Below are 19,915 nucleotides of genomic sequence, written 5' to 3' on the forward strand. Positions count from 1 at the left end.
CAATTCTGCTTCGTGTTATCTATTGTGTTTTTTCTGTGCTGTGTTGTGCATAAATATGTGATTCTTCAGATTTTGTGTTAGTCTATGCCTGAAGAAGAGACCTGAGTAGTCTCGAAAGCTTGCAATTTGTTACCATCTTTTCAGTTAGCCATTAAAAGGTATCAACCACTGAGGACTTTCAATTCTGAATATTTTTCAACTCACAGGTAAAACCCATTTTCATATTTTACCCACAGATTGAAAAATGAAACCTCTGTGCATAAGGAGAACGATTGCTCGGAACTATTACACAGTTTCTTGCTTTCATGAGAACTATTGATGTGTGAAATAAAACCGATCCAATCGAACGGGTGAAACCGGCCTCAGAAGAATAAAAAAAAAAAAAATCACGATTAATTATCTGGAAGAATGAGACATTGTTAGAATTATTTAATAAAAAGGTTTTATTGCAGAATCCATTGAGCTATGTACATTCAGCTCTCGCACATGAGAGTACGTTTTCCACCGAGCCGTAGAAGGTTATTGTCGGACGGATTAGTCCTAGAGTCATTAATTAATATTGCGGTACATAAAAAGTCTGTCATACTTTTCCCAGATTTTAAAGTGTCGTGTGAACTTTTCAGGAGGCTCTTTGTCAGCCGATGTGCTTTTGCATGAAGACAAATGGAAATGAAGAACACAAGAGAAATACAATCTATTCTAGACATATATAAAAATAGAAACAAAAGACGAACAGTGTCCATGTTACACGTAGCATCTTCCGAGCCTCCAAGGAGGCTTCATGGCAACCGCTGATCCAATAGTGAACACCATCTGTGGAGCCCCTGCCTACAGCCGCTACGTGCGGAGGTTCGGGAAGCCCTCCACTGGCTCTAACTACAGATATTCACTTCAAAGTGTTTAGGTGCATCTCAAGCTTAGCTCTTCAACCGAATGGAGCAACGTATCCTTCGCCAGTCTCTACATTCTGGAGGCCACCAATCTCTGGTTTTAAGAACGGTTTATGGTCACGCCGAACAGAGATGGTCCCTCTGACCAACTTTGTACTCCACGGTTAGAGAACTTTTTCAGAAGCGGTCTGTGAGCTTCTTCTGCAGCTTCCGCTGTTACCCCGGCTTTGCATTTAAAGCCTGACACCAAGAAAGGCAGGTTCCATATCGGACAAGCTCTGTCTCACTGGTACTCTTCTTAAAGAGTCCATGACTGGCTTCTCTCACTCTTCTCTTGTAGAAAAGACTTGTGAGGATGCCTGTTCTAGCCCTGGTACATCTCATGGTGCCAGTATAGGCTAGTCAACGACCCTCCAGGCCAAGGTGACACTTTAAAGAGGGGGGAAAAAAATTACATTTTTTTCTCATTATCGAGGAGACGATTAGGAAAAGTTCTGTGGCTCTGTCCACTCCAAAGACAGAGCCACTTAAACTGCAGATCCGGCTTTGCGTGGTTGAGTTGCATGTAGAAAATCTAGGCTTGAAATCACCCTGGTGTCATCTGAAGGAAGCCGGGATTGAAACTTTTTCATCTGCTCTGGGCTGGCAAGATTCTTTAGTAGACAGTTCTCCCTTTCAAGCTGAGAATTTTTTTCTACCAGCTCTTTGATCTGCTCCTTCAGGACCTCCACCTCTTCCCGTACTGCGTACATGAGATGGTTCTTCACCAAATCCTGTAAGAAACAGAAAAATATTGACATCAGTTTTGTTGCCCATAACACTTAAATTCTGTTCTCACATTACTCCCACACATTCATTACTGCAGGGCACAGAAGGAAACGTAATGCCTATGTAGTATCAATCCAAGCATGCCAACAGATTAAAGGGAACTCGCCGTGTCTCCAAACGGTATTAACCTGCGGATATGGGGGTAATGTGCAGATTTATACCATTACAATGCTGTCCGGCTGCTGTAAAGAAAGTCCGGCTAGAGGGAGAAGATTAGCTTTACTCCTCCAGGAGCCGCCGGCTTTCAGGCATAGATGCGGGCACAGAGCGGCTACAGTCATCACTCACAGCATTGTAAGCATCCCTGGGAGCTTGGCTGACAGCTCGCTCTGCAAAGATGTGCTTACTAGCTGTCAAAGTGCTGATAGATGCCGCTCACTGTGTACTGACTAGTGACTGTAGCTGCTTTGTGCCCACCTCTATGACTGAAAGCTGGCAGATCCGGAGAAGAATAAAGTTTGTTTTCTCCCGGTAGCCGCACTTTCAGTACAGTGGTCGGACTGCACTGTAATCTGCAGATTAACCCTATATATCAGCAGGTTAATAGAATTTGAGGACATGACAGGTTCCCTTTAAACACCCTACAATTTTCATAAAGGTCTAAGATGGAGTCATATAATAGTCAGCTGGACCAAGCCAAACAATGCATGGATATCACTGTGTAGAGCTGAAGAAAATGTTAAATGTAAGGCATGTCTATAAAGTAATACTTGTCTGTTCACACTGTCCATGTAACAGCTGCTGAATCAATGTGAGGATGTCGTGCGGTAAACCCAAGAGGCTGAGTGTTTATGGTGGCGCCTTGCACAGTGGGTCAGCTATGATGGAGGAAAACCAATGGTGGAAAGGTCTGCAGTGTCCTTGAGGATGGGATTCCCTCATCCCCAGCACTGTCAGCAGACCTCACTGCAGTCCTCTCCTGTCCAATGAGATCCCACAAGCTCAGCGCCGGTACACACAATGAACAGGGAGATTCCATTCTCCAGCCCCGAACCCCTAGCTGCAGAAATGATGCAACATACGGATAAATTGCATTACAGAGCTGACTGCAAGGAGCAGCATCGCCCCATACTGGGGCACTGCGGGATTTCACCTAGTGGGATCCTTACAGCGCCGGCGTATTCTGCAGCACATTACAAGTTCTAGGAAGATTGAGCTAAAATCCTGAAGATATAATAAAGCGCCGATCAGAGATTATCGCTGGTACTCACCATGGCTTGCTCAATCTTGTTATCTATTGCAACAACACTTGCACCTGAAGCGCTGCAAAAAAGAAAAATAACAGGAGGTTAGTGTGAACGGACACGCAGCAGTAACGTGCATACAAGTATAATACTAATGATACTGGAGCAGAGTGGAGGCAGCGCATACATCCCCCGAGGGGTTAATCTGAGAGCACAGACAAAGCAATAGTCTCCTGCAGCACTCTGACAAACAAGGAAGCGGAAACTGTACAGCAGCGATTCCAGTCCAAACCAGGATAATCCTGCTCTGACCAAGCAGCCATCGCCGCAACAAAGCCCAGGCATGTGTGAGGACACAGGCGTGACGGATATCGCTCACTGCAGCAGTGGCAGTGTACAATGGTGGAGCCGCAGCATTCCTTGTAATAACCCCATGCATGAAATGTAACAATGCAGCTGTCACTACATGCAACAACGTAACCGTCACTACATGTAACAATGCAGCCGTCACTACATGCAACGATGTAACCGTCACTACACGTAACAATGCAGCCGTCACTACATGCAACAACGTAACCGTCACTACATGTAACAATGCAGCCGTCACTACATGCAACGATGTAACCATCACTACATGTAACAATGCAGCCGTCACTACATGCAACAACGTAACCGTCACTACATGTAACAATGCAGCCGTCACTACATGCAACAACGTAACCGTCACTACATGTAACAATGCAGCCGTCACTACATGCAACAACGTAACCGTCACTACATGTAACAATGCAGCCGTCACTACATGCAACGATGTAACCATCACTACATGTAACAATGCAGCCGTCACTACATGCAACAAAGTAACCGTCACTACATGTAACAATGCAGCCGTCACTACATGCAACAACGTAACCGTCACTACATGTAACAATGCAGCCGTCACTACATGCAACGATGTAGCCGTCACTACATGTAACAATGTAACCGTCACTACATGTAACAATGCAGCCGTCACTACATGCAACGATGTAACCGTCACTACATGTAACAATGTAACCGTCACTACATGTAACAATGCAGCCGTCACTACATGCAACAATGTAACCGTCACTACATGTAACAATGTAACCGTCACTACATGCAACAATGTAACCGTCACTATATGTAACAATGTAATGAGAGCACAATGAATCCAAGGCCAATTATCATCAGAGGAGCAAACCACAACAAATAACCCTACTGATACCTCCGCGAGGGTCTGAGAAATCCCATAAAACGCACCATCACGGGCGACAGAGATCCCTGCCGCAGGTGGAGAATAACAATGAAAGGGAAGGTCCAGAAATCATATTCACCTGTTATCCAGCTTCACAGACACCACGTCGGCTCCCAGGAGGGAGGAGAAGAAGGAGATGGAGAAGTTGTGCAGCTCGTACACGGCCACCTCCATGGGGTATTTGCACAGCCCTGTGCTCATGTCTGCAGGTTTATAGTAGAAGTGTTGCACTTGTGTGCGGTATATATACACGGTGCTGTACGCTGTGACTGGTGCACACTGCCCCTGCTCAGACCCAGCACAGACTGAGGCTATTTCAGGGCTGCTCAGCCTTATATAGCAGAGGGCGGTGACGTCACATGGTGTCACTCTCCATGTGAGCAGCCTCCTCTGAGCCTGCTGCCAGATACACACACACACACACACACACAGAGTCTCTCTGTGTTTGTGTGGCTCCTGCAGAGGATACGCACAGAGCTGAGGACAGGACGCGGAATTTGGCCATTTATCTGTATGTGGATTTCTTTAGTAATAATAATTGCAAAGTAGTATTTTTCAGCAAGTAAGTAATGTATGCAGCTCAGATTTACTGTCACCTGACACATTATTTATGGGCTGAATGGTGGCTCAGTGGTTAACACTACTGCAGCTCAGTAATTAGCACCGTACAGTGGCTCAGTAATTAGCACTGTACTGCAGCTCAGTAATTCGCACTGTACAGTGGCTCAGTAATTAGCACTGTACTGCAGCTCAGTAATTAGCACTATACAGTGGCTCAGTAATTAGCACTGTACTGCGGCTCAGTAATTAGCACTGTACAGTGGCTCAGTAATTAGCACTGTACTGCAGCTCAGTAATTAGCACTGTACAGTGGCTCAGTAATTAGCACTGTACTGCAGCTCAGTAATTAGCACTGTACCGTGGCTCAGTGGTTAGCACTGTACTGCAGCTCAGTAATTAGCACTGTACAGTGGCTCAGTAATTAGCACTGTACTGCAGCTCAGTAATTAGCACTGTACAGTGGCTCAGTAATTAGCACTGTACTGCAGCTCAGTAATTAGCACTATACAGTGGCTCAATAATTAGCACTGTACTGCAGCTCAGTACTTAGCACTATACAGTGGCTCAGTAATTAGCACTGTACTGCAGCTCAGTAATTAGCACTATACAGTGGCTCAGTAATTAGCACTGTACTGCAGCTCAGTAATTAGCACTATACAGTGGCTCAGTAATTAGCACTGTACTGCAGCTCAGTAATTAGCACTGTACTGCGGCTCAGTAATTAGCACTGTACTGCAGCTCAGTAATTAGCACTATACAGTGGCTCAGTAGTTAGCACTGTACGGTGGTTCAGTGGTTAACACTGTACGGAGGATCAGTAGATAGCACTGTACAGTGGCTCACTGGTTAACACTGTACAGTTGTTCAGTAATTAGCACTGTATTGCAGTGGTTAACACTGTACTGCAGCTCAGTACATAGCACTGTACAGTGGCTCAGTGGTTAGCACTGTACGGTGGCTCAGTGGTTAACACTGTACTGCAGCTCAGTAGATAGCACTGTACAGTGGCTCAGTGGTTAACACTGTATGGTGGCTCAGTAGATAGCACTGTACAGTGGCTCAGTAATTAGCACTGTACTGCAGCTCAGTAATTAGCACTGTACAGTGGCTCAGTAATTAGCACTGTACAGTGGCTCAGTAATTAGCACTGTACTGCAGCTCAGTAATTAGCACTGTACAGTGGCTCAGTAATTAGCACTGTACTGCAGCTCAGTAATTAGCACTATACAGTGGCTCAGTAGTTAGCACTGTACGGTGGTTCAGTGGTTAACACTGTACGGAGGCTCAGTAGATAGCACTGTACAGTGGCTCACTGGTTAACACTGTACAGTTGTTCAGTAATTAGCACTGTATTGCAGTGGTTAACACTGTACTGCAGCTCAGTACATAGCACTGTACAGTGGCTCAGTGGTTAGCACTGTACGGTGGCTCAGTGGTTAACACTGTACTGCAGCTCAGTAGATAGCACTGTACATGGCTCAGTGGTTAACACTGTACGGTGGCTCAGTAGATAGCACTGTACAGTGGCTCAGTGGTTAACACTGTACGGTGGCTCAGTGGTTAACACTTCTGCAGCTCAGAAGATAGCACTGTACAGTGGCTCAGTGGTTAACACTCTACGGTGGCTCAGTAGATAGAACTGTACAGTGGTTCACTGGTTAACACTGTACAGTGGTTCAGTAATTAGCACTGTATTGCAGCTCAGTAGTTAGCATTGTAAAGTGGCTCAGTGGTTAACACTGTACGGTGGCTCAGTGGTTAACATTGAACGGTGGCTCACTAATTAGTACTATACAGTGGATTGATAGTTAGCACTGTATGGTTGCTCAGTGCAGTGGTTAGCAATGCATGGTGACTAAGTGGATAGTACTGTATGGGAATTCAGTAATTAGTACTGTACTGCAGCTCAGTGGTTAGCACTGTACAATGGCTCAGTGGTTAACACTGTACAGTAGCTCTGCATGGTGGTTCAGTAATTAGCATTGTATGGTAACTCAGTGGTTGACACTGTATGGTGGCTCAGTGGTTAGAAATGTATGATGGCTTCAGACGAGTCCCCAATGTGCTGCACTGACCACCCGGCCCCTCACCAAGGCAGATAATGGAGGCGAGCAGGAGTCCAGTCTGCTGGTGACCGTCAGGATGCGAATCGCACACATGATGCATGCGCATCTATGTAGATCTGAAGGGAATAAGTACGCAGCCCTACGCAAGTGTGAACTTAGCCTTACATGGCTGCTCCCCGCAACAGGGAATATTGGGGAACATGAATGATATTTTGGAGAGTCAGCCGAAACAGAGTGGTGCAGACTTCTCATGTCGGACCCCTTTAAGACAGGTTACGGGGTATTGCCAGCTGGATACAATCTGCCATCAGTGCATGATCAGGACTGGGCTCTAGGGCGTCCGTGATCCTGAGCATAAAAGGCTGCAATCGAGGCTGTCAGCACACCCACGTGCCGGGGCCCTGGATGAACTGGGGCCCACTCGCCGTCAAGGACACCGGCACGCTATGTGGCCCATGAGTTGGGGGGACCATCATCAATGCTTGGGACCCATTAGTTCAGGTCAGGAGACACGTTATCAGGCCGGGAATTGTGACTGTGACCAGGGTCGGACTGGGCCACCGGAGAACCAGAGGATTCTGGCATATAGGGCCAGCTGCCTAGGACCACTGCTGCTCCAGAGGCCCCCAGCCAGTGATGTGTCGCTAATAGCAGCTACTATGGGGCCCCGGTGCCAGCAGAGCAGCAGCGGGTGACAGGAAGCCAAAGCCTGTTCCAGCTGCTAAAGTGAAATGAATATTCACGCTTCCCCACGCCCCCATGGTCCTGTAGAGGCATGAATATTAAGTGGGCAGTGTTTGCCGCAGGCTGCGGCTAACACTGCCTGCTAAAAGAGCCCGCAGACCAGGGCCCCGCTCCCTCCAGGGGCCCCCAGCTCACGCTGCCGCTATGGGGCCAAAAGACAGGGGGACCCGGCGTCAGCGTTGGCCCCCATTGTGCACCGCAATAATGGAAGAGAGTGTCACATGACACTCCCTCTCCCATCATTACCCTCTTCCTCTGACACACAGCGGGTGCGCGATGACGTCACTTCATCGCGTCCCCGCTGTGTGTCGGGCTGACTGCAGCGCAGCTCCTGACATTGAAGCAGAGCCGTTGCCGGAATCCGCATGTCAGCGAGGAGGAGAGGGGAGTATAGTGGGTTTTTTTTATATATAGTGAGTACATTATAGTCCTGGTCGCATGATACCCGTATGAGGGGGGCAGCATGATACCACATATGAGGGGGGCAGCATGATACCACATATGAGGGGGGCAGCATGATACCACATATGAGGGGGGCAGCATGATACCACATATGAGGGGGGGCAGCATGATACCTCATGAGGGGGGCTGCATTGTATTCTGAGGGAGATACTTTATATTCTTTGGGGGGAGCTGTATTATACCATATGAAGGAGGCTGCATTATACCCTATGAGGGGGCTACATTATATTCTATGGGGGTGCTACATTATACCTTATGAGGGGGTTGCATTGTACTCTATGGGGGGCTGCATTACACTCTATGATGCTGGTTGCATTATATTCTATGGGAGCTACATTAAATTCTTTGAGGAGGGCTACATTATACTATATGAGGTCTGCATTATATTCTGTGAGGGGGCTGCATTATACTATATGAGGGGGCGCCTCTATATATTATGAGGGGGCTGCATTGTACCCTATGAGGGAGCTACTCTATATACTATGAGGGGGCTACTTTATATTCTATTTGTTGGCTGCTTTATATTCTATGAGGAGAGTTACCCCAATCCCTGCTACATAATTAAGACGTGTTCTACTTTATATTATCCCGATATTAGCGTGTTTTACCGCACAATCGGTGGTCTTGTATTTATTTCTATGTAGCTACATAGTGGGCCCCAAGAATGATTTTCTCTGGTGGGACCAATGTGCTCCAGTCCGACGCTGACTGGACAGAGTGCTCCTATAGTATTCAGTGCAGCTGCGTGTGTGCCGTCTCCTGCGGTGGAGTAGGGCTCTGCGCAGTAATTCCACCTGATGAACATATGTCAGCTGTGTGTCCTCCTATCTCACACCCTGCCAGATAATGCAGCAGCTCTCCCCTCCCCCACAATGATGGGGCTGGAGATTAGTCTGACTTCATCCCATTGTCTCCTGATCACTGGCTCCCCCTGCTGGTGTCCCCCCCTCGCCATTACAGCTGCGGTCTCCAATATCTTGTTTACATTAATGAAGAACACAATGTTCTCCTCCATACAGCTCAGCCAAAACAACCGCGAACGCCGGCAAACAAGCCGATCTCATGTGTCTCACGCCAGTCCTGTTACCAAGCTGCCATCACCTGCCAGATCACCTCACTTATTACACTGTGTGGAAATCATCAGGGATAATGCTGATTATTTTGCAATGTCGGCACTTTCTCCTTTGATACCAATAACTTGTGGGAATTTTCCATAGTGCATGACTTACTCTGCAGAAGATCCAGCTCATAAAACTATCGCTGCGGACCTGCTACTCTTGTCGGGGCTCTATATAACCTAACAAAGTATTACTTTCATTTTTGTAATATAATTGTACCAAAAATTAATGAACGTAATCATTTAGAGAAATTGAATGTATAAAAAAAGGAAAAAAAGAAACATTTGTTTATATTAGTTTGATGTATCAAGTATTATAGAAGTAATGTTACGACACGATACACTTTATTTTATGGTATGGTATAAGAACTAACAGGCAGTTGGTACCTGCCCGGCCCCGATCTCCACCTGCTCAGATCGATCACAGACCGCTCCTGCCAGCAATTCTGCTGCTCCATGTCTACAGAGCAAATCTTCCTCTTCTGCCGCTGTCGTCAGGACGTGATCGCCGCCATCATACTGACTGCAGTCTCGCCCCATCAACAGGACAGAAGAGAAGCCACTGCTCTGCCGGTGTGATGCCAGCAGAAGCCAAAGAATACTTAAAGGGGTTGTCCACTACTCAGAGCAGCAGTTCTACCCTCCCCTGAAAGTAAACATTCGAAAGTGGGGAGAGTGATGCCAGCGTTGATTGGCCTCAAGGATCATGTGACATAATGTCACACAATCCCCGGGAGAGTGAGTGCCTGCAACAGAGGAGACTATAAGTGGTATTATTTTACAAGGGTGAAACATAGGAATTAAGAAGGGGTTGCCCAGGTAGTGGACAACACCTTTAAAGAGAACCTTCCAGGGGCAGCATGAATCACAGCCTGGGCGCCCATCCATTCACGGCCTTTGTGCCCATCAATCACCGCCTGGGCTCCCAATAATCACAGCCTGGGCGCCCATCAATCACGGCCTGGGCGCCCATTAATCATAGCCTGGGCGCCCATCCAATCACAGCCTGGGCACCCAATTTCAGTCAGTTGCATTATTCTCTTATACGCTCTTGCGTTTTGAATGAAGATCCGGCCGGGGACCATAGTCATAGACCAGTCGTGTCCAGTGTAGCCACCAGCTGGCTCTTCCAAGCGCCACTGCAGGCGATTAATAAGTCTCTCCGCATGTACACGTGAGAGAGAGACCTGTCATTCACCAGTTTATGCAGCAGTGCTGGGAAAACTCGGCCAGGGAGGATCCTGACTATATGGTCTCCAGTTATGGTACCCAATTGGATTTTTGAAGTAAATTTTCTCTGAATTTCTGGAGTATTTTATAGAAAAATATACCTGGCAGCAATCATACTGCCAGGGCAGCACAGTGGCTCAGTGGCTAGCATTGTCCTATATATATAGGGCAGCATGGTGACACAGTGGTTAGCACTGCAGCCTTGCAGCACTGGGGTCCTGGGTTCAAATCTCACCAAGGACAACATCTGCAAGGAGTTTGTATGTTCTCCCTGTGTTTGCGTGGGTTTCCTCTGGGTTCCTGCCACATTCCAAAGGCATAGGAAGTCTAGATTTTGAGCCCCATCGGAGACAGCGATTATAATGTGTGCAAGGCGCTGTGGAATATGATGGCACTATATAAGTAAAGCATAATAATAAATAAATGTATGCAGCCTGTAGTCTGGGCACCATGAATTGCATTACAGGTCCCCTTTACCCATCCAATCCTTCACCATCTCAGTGTAGCACATATGACAAGTGACATAAATCCTCACTAGTGCATTGTTCTTAGCACCAGTCGCTGATTTTTGAACATTTTACACATCGCACAGAATTTTAAAATACTTTTCTGGTCTGTGCAAGAAACCTGTGCTTGTCGTCTTCTGCCCCCTTGTGACAGACATGGGTGCTGCAGCGAACTTGTGTTTTCTGAGGCTTGTCAGGCTGTGTGGTACAGCAATCACCTGATTACACCACTTACTAATGACTGCACCAATAACACTGTGTGCCAAAAGCATCCTTATAAATATGTACAAATAATTCTCTACAAATACATTATTGTCCTAATTGTTCTTTTCTTCTACACTGGATGGAATCCTCAGAAAGCTTCTCTCCTGAGTCCTACAGCACAGAACATGACAGGTTATACCCCAGAGGAGCAGAATTAGTCAACTTTTCTTTGTGACTCTCAGTTATGTGATTTATCCTGAGAACCGAGAGAGTGTTCCTAGGGCTAACCGGATACTACTTTGCCAAGACTGCGGTACTCAATGATTTGTTGCGGGGAACAGCTGGGGGAGCCAAACGTCGGCCCATGACAAGAAAAAGCATTTCAGGCACTGAAGATGGTATTGACGTATGTCCCAATCTTGGCCTACCTCGATTTCACGCAGCCCTTCGTGCTGTACACCGTTGGAAGCCTATACGGACTGGGAACAGTACTGGCTCAGGTACAAGAAGGAAGTGAGCGGATGATCGCGTATTCTAGGAGGTCACTGAGCGACACAGAGAAAAATCCAGACCATTACAGTTCATTCAAACTGGAGTTGCTGGTGCTGGTATGGGTGACGACTGAGAAATTTGTAGAGTATTTGTTTGGGTAAGACATACACGTGCAGATGGATAACAATCCCCTGACCCACCTAGAAAATGCATAGCTGGAAACACTAGAACAGTGGTGAGTTGCAAGGATGTCTAAATACCAGTACAAGATCTTGTCCTGAGTTACCCAAGCCGGACCGAAGACAGATGTGCACAAAGAGCTTGAGGGTGAGGAGATCCCAGATTTTAGGCAGTTTGCCGTGGCTGTAGTAGTAGAGAAGAGCCCAGACCCACCCAGATTCTGGGCTGATCAAGGGACCAACAGTCCGATCCGGATCTGGCGAGGCTGAGAAAGTGGGCTGCTATTCATCTCCAAGTACCTTACAGATCCTGGGCCAGTGGGAGGGGCTCTTCCTGAAAGATGGCCTGCTGTGCCGAATGATTCAACTCCCAAAAACCAGGTAGGAAAAGAAATGTGTAGAAAAAGATGGCCAGGATCACCATTAATATAGCAAATAAACAAGCAAAATTTATTATAATGAAATTATACAAGCAAGATACAAAACAAACATTTAAAAACAATTAAAAAGCCATTGAGGGCTAAAGTAACACCTGGAGGACCCAGTAAGGACCAAGATACAAAACAGACATTTAAAAACAATTAAAAAGCCATTGAGGGCTAAAGTAACACCTGGAGGACCCAGTAAGGACCATCCAGACCCCTCCACTGTGTGCACCGGAAATAAACAATTACTTACTCATACAAGGATCTAGGTTCAATAAGAACTAGCCAATAGATACAATGTATAATAACAAAGTCTAGAATAAGTCTGATAAACAAATTCTATGAAACAAGATGCACAAAAAAATCCAAAGGATACTGAATCCTAAATAGAGATGTAGACAGAATCAAGAAACATCCTAGAAATAAAGGATATAACGCATGATAAAAACCACCAAGGGGAAAACGAGAGGCAGCATGAAACCTGCAGATGGACACGGTAATGCCGACACCTGGTCACAGCATGATATGTGGAGGGAAGAGCCGAAGGATTCAACTCCCATGAGAGTTTGATGTAACCTGACGCTGATAGTACAGCTAGCCAAAGAAGCTCATGAGAGGGGTGCCCTCTTCAGTGTAGAGAAGACCTTTAGGTGGCTACAACGACTAGTATACTGGCCTCAACTGGGGCATGAGGTTGAAGGAGTTTGTCGAATTTGACGCGGGTGTGAACTGAACAAACCCCCCGGAACAGAGGGCTCCAATTCAGGCTATCCGAACCTGTGCGCCTGCCTTTGGGGGTCCTAATGGTCGACTATCTGATTATCGATACTTCATACAATGGCTACGGGTATTGCTTGGTGATGACTGATCACATCACCATGTTCGCAGTGGTGAGTTCCACCCGGGATCACACAGTTGAAGCTGCAGCCAGAGCCATCTGTCAGAACTTCATTCGCATATATGGACGACAGGCCTCCGCGGGAAGTCTGTGCTACCCAGGAGTCGGCCACCACCTGACACGGTCCGGATCCTTGGAAGATATCCCCAAGTACGACTTAAAGGGAACCTGTAACCCCCCCGCAGGCGTTTTTAAGTAAAAGAGCCACCTTGTGCAGCACTAATGCTGCATTCTGTCAAGGTGGCTCTTTTATTTAGCGCCCCTTCTACCACCAAAATAATCGTTTTTAAAATTGGTCAGACATACCTGATATTTGTCAGGGGGGCAGGGCTTTCCCCCTGGACACATAGCCTCACATACGTCAGTCATGTCCAGCTTTTGAATTTGGCGCCGCCTCCTCAGCGTTCATTTCTTTTTCTCGCACCTGCGCTGTAATATTCTTTCAGTGGTGATGACGTCAGCACCATGTGACCAGTAGGGGCAGAGCTCAGCAAGCAGTGGTGCCAGCAGGGCCTGTGATGACATCAGCACCATGTGACCAGTAGGGGCGCAGCTCAGCAAAGCAGTGGGTACCAGCAGGACCTGTGATGACGTCAGCACCATGTGACTAGTAGGGGCAGAGCTCAGCAAGCAGTGGTGCCAGCAGGGCCTGTGATGACGTCAGCACCATGTGACCAGTAGGGGCGCAGCTCAGCAGAGCAGTGGGTACCAGCAGGACCTGTGATGACGTCAGCACCATGTGACCAGTAGGGGCGGAGCTATGCAGGACAGCGGTGCAGCAGGCACGAGAAAAAGAAATGAACGCTGAGGAGGCGGCACCAAATTCAAAAGCTGGACATGACTGACGTATGTGAGGCATCTGTGTCCAGGGGCGAAAGCCCTGCCCCTCTGACAAATATCAGGTATGTCTGACCAATTTTAAAAACGATTATTTTGGCGGTGGAAGGGATGCTAATTAAAAGAGCCACCTTGACAGAATGCAGCATTAGTGCTGCACAAGATGGCTCTTTTACTTAAAAACGCCTGCGGGGGGGTGACAGGTTCCCTTTAAGCTGGTCAGAGCTGGAATCTGCCCCTTGCACTGGTGAAGCCTCCGAGGTCTAACTACGCTTGTCAAGAGTTGAAGCACGGTCCTCTTTGCCCAAGCCTGAGAGACTTCTGCGGATGGTCAAGCCGAGAAGAGTCGTGCAGCGAATACAACAGGAGTGGCACAGAGGAGGAACAGTGCAAGTGAACAGGACTAGGATTACAGGTTGGGAGGGGGCCGGGTGGTGCGTAGGAGGCTCAATGGGCTTTAATAGACTACATCAAGAAGAGACATGTGGCCTAGCGAGAAAACCCTGTGACCCTTTGCTAGGGCCAGAGCTTCGAGTGAGAACTCACGTAGTGACTCATATAACTGGGTGCAACACTAACTTTAAGTAGTGAGAGATTTTCTTGCTTATTCAAAATCTCTTGTGATTCCCTATACTGTTAGATTGCATATCTACTAACACTAATTGTTTAAAAGTTATTGTTGTATATAAATACCATTATATAAACTCATGGCTGTTTCCGCCTCATGATCTCTGCTTCTGCATCCAGACCCCTGCATTACACATGGTTAGGGCAGCATGGAACTAATGAAAGGTTTACCAAAGGGGCATGGCTCACAGGATTCTCTGGGGGCGTGTCTTTAGGCTTCTTTGCATCATTACCCTATGAGCAACGCCCTCTTTTAAAAGATCTTAAAAAGAAGCACTAAGTAAAGAGACTCGTATCTAATGGCGGAGCTGCAGGAATTGCAGTCCTCAGGGGAGCAGCGGGAATAAAACATGAAGAAAAGCAGCCAAGTTTCTCCTTGTGATGGGCTCGTTAAGTTTGATTTCTTATAAATAAATCTGTCTTACAGAACTGTCCTGTTCGCTCCTCGTGGCCGAAGGTATATAGATGTGTGCGTCCCCCAAGGGGCGATTATATCTGCGGATTGCCCAGTGAGCTCCGCTAACATGAGTGTTGTTACGGGCAGTAATGGATGGTACAAGACATCCTTCTCTGCATCTCAAAAACATTTCTAGAATTCGACCTTTTCTTACCTTTGACTCCGCAAAAACTCTTACTGTTTCTCTTATTCATTCTCGTCTGGACTATTGTAAACTCTCTTCTAATCGGTCTCCCTCTTACCAAACTTTTCCCCCTCCAATCTGTCTTGAATGCTGCAGCCAGGATCATATTCCTCGCCAATCGTTACATTGATGCCTCTACCTTATGCCAGTCATTACATTGGCTACCCATCCACTCCAGAATTCAGTATAAACTTATTACCCTCACCCACAAAGCACTCCACGGCTCAGCACCACCCTACATCTCCTCCCTTGTTTCAGTCTACCACCCTACCCGTGCCCTCCGTTCTGCTGATGACCTCCCACTCCCGTCTTCAAGACTTTACACGTGCTGCGCCAATTCTTTGGAATGCACTTCCCAGGTCAATATGATTAGTCCCCAATCCCTACAATTTTAAGCGTGCCCTGAAAACGCATTTATTCATATTGGCCTACCGCCTCAACACATTAACCTAACTATCCCTGTGTGGCACAGTCAAAAGTTTTACCATAACCAGGTTCCCCGCATCATGTTCCCACATGCTTTATGCATCCATTAGCCCTCTGTGTCTGTACTGTTACACACTTAACATTGTGGCTGGTCCATACAATCAGGGCAACTGTTACAACCCACCTTTCGTGTCTCCCCTTTTTTACTCATAGATTGTAAGCTTGCGAGCAGGGCCCTCATTCCTCTTGGTATCTGTTATGATCTATGTGATTATTGTTATGCTGTAATGTCTATTGTCTGTACAAGTCCCCTCTGAAATGTAAAGTGCTGCGGAATATGTCGGCGCTATAGAAATAAAATGTATTATTATTATCTTTCCTACATGATCTCACCCTACACCGCTCTTTGTAGGTGAACGCCACTTAACGTTGGTGTAAGGAAACATTTCTGGCTTCTCCAGGTGTTCGCTGCTCTGCTGATGACATAAAGCTACAATGTGATCCACACAGAGTACAGGCGTGCACAGAAATATGTGCCAGCCATTACATAATACCAGGAGTGTTGTGGAAATAAGGTCACGCACCGACATGTAACTGGAGCAGATCTGGAGTAAAGCCACTGGAATGTTAATCTGCAGACAGAAGGACGCGTCACGCTTTTAACGTCCATACCTCCATGTTGTCTGATGACACTACAGCGAACGGCATTGGCTGATCTGCTCCATGTTGTCTGATGACACACTACAGCCGTCATGGGCCGATCTGTTCCATGCTGTATGATGACACTGCAGCGGCCGGCATTGACCGATCTGCTCCATGTTGTCTGATGCGACTACAGCGGCCGGCATTGGCCAATCTGCTCCATGTTGTCTGATGACACTACAGCGGACGGCATTGGCTGATCTGCTCCATGTTGTCTGATGACACACTACAGCGACCGCCATTGGCCGATCAGCTCCATGCTGTCTAATGACACTACAGCGGCCGCCATTGGCCGATCTGCTCCATGCTGTCTAATGACACTACAGCTGCCGGCATTGGCCGATCTTCTCCATGCTGTCTAATGACACTACAGCGGCCGGCATTGGCCGATCTGCTCCATGCTGTCTAATGACACTACAGCGGCCGGCATTGGCCTATCTGCTCTATGCTGTCTAATGACACTACAGCAGACAGCATTGGCCGATCTGCTCCATGTTGTCTGATGACACTACAGCAGCCGGCATTGGCCGATCTGCTTCATGTTATCTGATGACACTACAGCAGCCGGCATTGGCCGATCTGTTCCATGTTGTCTGATGACACTACAGCAGCCGGCATTGGCCGATCTGCTCCATGTTATCTGATGACACTACAGCAGCCAGCATTGGCCGACCTGCTCCATGTTGTCTGATGACACTACAGCAGCCGGCATTGGCCGATCTGCTCCATGTTGTCTGATGACACTACAGCGGCCAGCATTGGCCGATCTGCTCTATACACACAGTGGGCCTGAAGATTCCCAGTAGTCATCTATGACGGCCCTGATTAACCGAACTGATTTCTGCCGAAAACACTTTGAAAAGTTGTAAATACTTTTCGAAACTCAAAGTTGTGCAAGAGTCCTGTGACTTTTGGCCTTTCAGGTCACTCCCAACAACATTTGATAAAGTGTGCAAAGCATGGCCAGGACACAGACTTACTCCAGTCCATGAATGGAGTCACATTTCTGGAGAGGGACATGAAGGCGAGTGACCAGTGAGAGCATGTGTATAAATCAGTAAGTGTCGTGAACCTCTTCATGAATTAGAGGCAACTTACGCCCCTTCATGAAGACTGTGTACAATACGAGGCTTCATGACGGGTCACAAGCATATGTGGGGAGCTCTGGTACAGATGTGGCATGAGCGCCAGGACTTCAGCCCCATACTTGCACATCTACAGAAGAGATACGATTAGCGGCCGTGCTAGGTGCAAAGGCATCACTATTCCCAGTCTGGGTCTGGACCATGAGAAGGATTTAACCCCAAACCATTTTAGGCTTCATGTAGCCATCATTGAGGAAACGCTGCAGTCAGTCACATAATAACTGACACCATTGCATCACATAACGGGGTACATTTATGAGCCCCCTAAATTAGGGCAGCGGCTGGCGCTCAGTGATACATTTGTTGCGTCCTTAGACACTTTTGTATAACCTTTTACCTCCTCGTAGCTGGATTACTTCCCACCACTTACCGTATTTGTGCCCACAGTTTGGAGACGTTTGATGCACATCGGCTGAAATTCAGGTGCACGCTCCTCATAACTCGTCAGTCTTTAACAAAATAAAACTGATTCTATAAAGTCAGTACCATAAGAGATCAGAAAAGCGCAAGTTCCAGTGTGAAGTGAGAAGTAACATAACGGGAAGTGGAAAGACTTCTACAAGAGGAAAGTGCAAATGTCTGTACGTCCGTGTCCACCCTGAGCAGTAAACAACTAGAGGTCAGCGCTCAGCGAGACTTCCAGAAAAGCCTGGTTATCTCAGTGCCGCTGTCCCGCTATTATAAATAGCAGCAGGAAGGAGACGAGTTATTATTGTTACCGCACCAGCAGCCCAGGAATTCCCAGATACAGACATTGGGGAAGTACTGACTCTCCTTGAAGAAAATCCATCACCAGGTTATTACTGCCCCCATCTGAGAGCAGCATTATGTAGGGGCAGAGACCGTGATTCCAGCGATGATTCCAATTAATTGGCTGCTTGTTGCAGTTTAGATAAAAATCTCAGTTTTATCTTCTGCAGATCTAGCAGTTCTCTGAATGCTGAGCTCTGTATAACCCCGCCCAAAACACTGATTGGCAGATTTCTGTGTACACTGTGTATAGGCAGAAAGGAGCCAATGGTGGGGGAGGGGTTATATAGAGCTCATGAATATGGAGGACTACAGGCAGGTTTATTAGTCCTCTAGTGATAATGTGCTGTGATTATATCAAAACTATAGCAAGTAGCCGAGTACGTGACACATCACTGCAACCAAGGTCTCTGCCCCTGCGTTATGCTGCTTTTAAATTAGTTGTCCAAACCTGATGACAGATTCTCTTTAAAGAGACCGGCTGAGTATGAAGTCTTACAGGCAATGCTCCATGGGAGGAAAGCATGCAAACTAGCAAAATCAGGATGTGAAATTTAAGGAGACTTCTAATAATCTTATTATCTGCTATATTAAAGGGAACCTCTCATCTTATTCTTTCTGCCCAAATCATGTGCATTGTGAATCAAAAGTCTGACTGCTCAATTACAGACAGGTATAACTTCTCTGAAACGCCAAAGTGTTTCAGAGAAGATTGACTTTAATGATTTGAGAAATAATCTGGCATCATCCCCGGCCGCCTCTTCCCTGCGCTGCTGCAGGTGATTGACAGGTTTCTCACAACGTACACATGAGTAACAGACCTGTCAATCACCTCCTGCAGCGCTGGGAAGAGCCAGCCGGGAGCACCAGACTAGTCTAGTCTCCGGCTATGGTCATATCTTTATAGTCTATTTTCTATGCAGTAGTGCAGCCAAGATCTGATCCGTGGTTTGGACAGCAGGAATCAGATGTCAGGTTCCCTTTAATGATTAGCTTAGCAGTAACCAGCAGACAAATCATACATCACACATGAGTGCACAATGTACAGCATCCATTATTCTTACATTGTATGGACGTGCGCAGCTCGTGGCTGTGAGTTATGTGTCCGTAATACAGTACATAGGGCGCAGCTGTGATACATATATGATAAATGTACATACAGTTGCGTGAAAAAGTGCCCCTTCTTGATTTTCTATTTTGCATGTTTGTCACACTTAAACGTTTCTGATCACCAAACAAATGTAAATATCACACAAAGATAACACAAGTAATCACAAAATGCAGTTTATAAATGAAGGTCAATATTATTATTATTATTATTATTATTATTATTATGTGAAAAAGAAATCCAAATCTACAGGGCCCTGTGTGAAAAAGTGATTGTCCCCTAAAACTAATAACTGGTTGGGCCACCCTTAGCAGCAACAACTGCAATCAAGAGTTTGTGATAACTGGCACAGAGTCTTTTACAACGCTCTGGAGGAATTTTAGTCCATTCATCTTTGTAAATTTGTTGTAATTCAGCCACATTGGAGGTTTCTGAGCATGAGCCGCCTTTTTGAGGTCATGCCACAGCATCTCAATCCGATTAAGGTTAGGACTTCGACTAGGCCATTCCAAAGTCTTAGCTTTGTTTTTCTATAGCCCTTCAGAGGTGGATTGCTGGGGTGTGTTGAATCACTGTCCTGCTGCACAGCCCAAGTGCACTTCAGCTTGAGGTCACAA

At 46.7% G+C, this 19,915-nt stretch overlaps 1 protein-coding gene across 2 annotated transcripts in view; it reads right to left on the reverse strand.

The window, feature by feature from the left end:
• Positions 1 to 425: 425 nt before the first annotated feature.
• LOC141069313 (TSC22 domain family protein 3-like) overlaps positions 426 to 19,915 on the reverse strand; it is a 78,313-nt gene continuing 58,823 nt past the window's right edge. Inside the window, exons 1-3 of one of the 2 annotated variants that reach the window (XM_073558767.1) lie at positions 4,258 to 4,500; positions 2,930 to 2,981; positions 426 to 1,663 (exon numbers count right to left, since the gene is read on the reverse strand). In XM_073558767.1, coding sequence (XP_073414868.1) covers positions 1,418 to 1,663; positions 2,930 to 2,981; positions 4,258 to 4,379 — 420 coding nt within the window. In that variant the 5' untranslated portion in view covers positions 4,380 to 4,500 and the 3' untranslated portion in view covers positions 426 to 1,417. Of the gene's footprint in view, positions 1,664 to 2,929; positions 2,982 to 4,257; positions 4,501 to 19,915 lie in introns of those variants that run through there. The other variant, XM_073558766.1, reaches the window with a different exon arrangement.

The sequence above is a fragment of the Dendrobates tinctorius genome, unplaced genomic scaffold (genome assembly GCF_039654945.1).
Source record: "Dendrobates tinctorius isolate UK_male_01 unplaced genomic scaffold, ASM3965494v1 ptg000258l, whole genome shotgun sequence".
In the NCBI taxonomy this organism is placed as follows: Eukaryota; Metazoa; Chordata; class Amphibia; order Anura; family Dendrobatidae; genus Dendrobates; species Dendrobates tinctorius.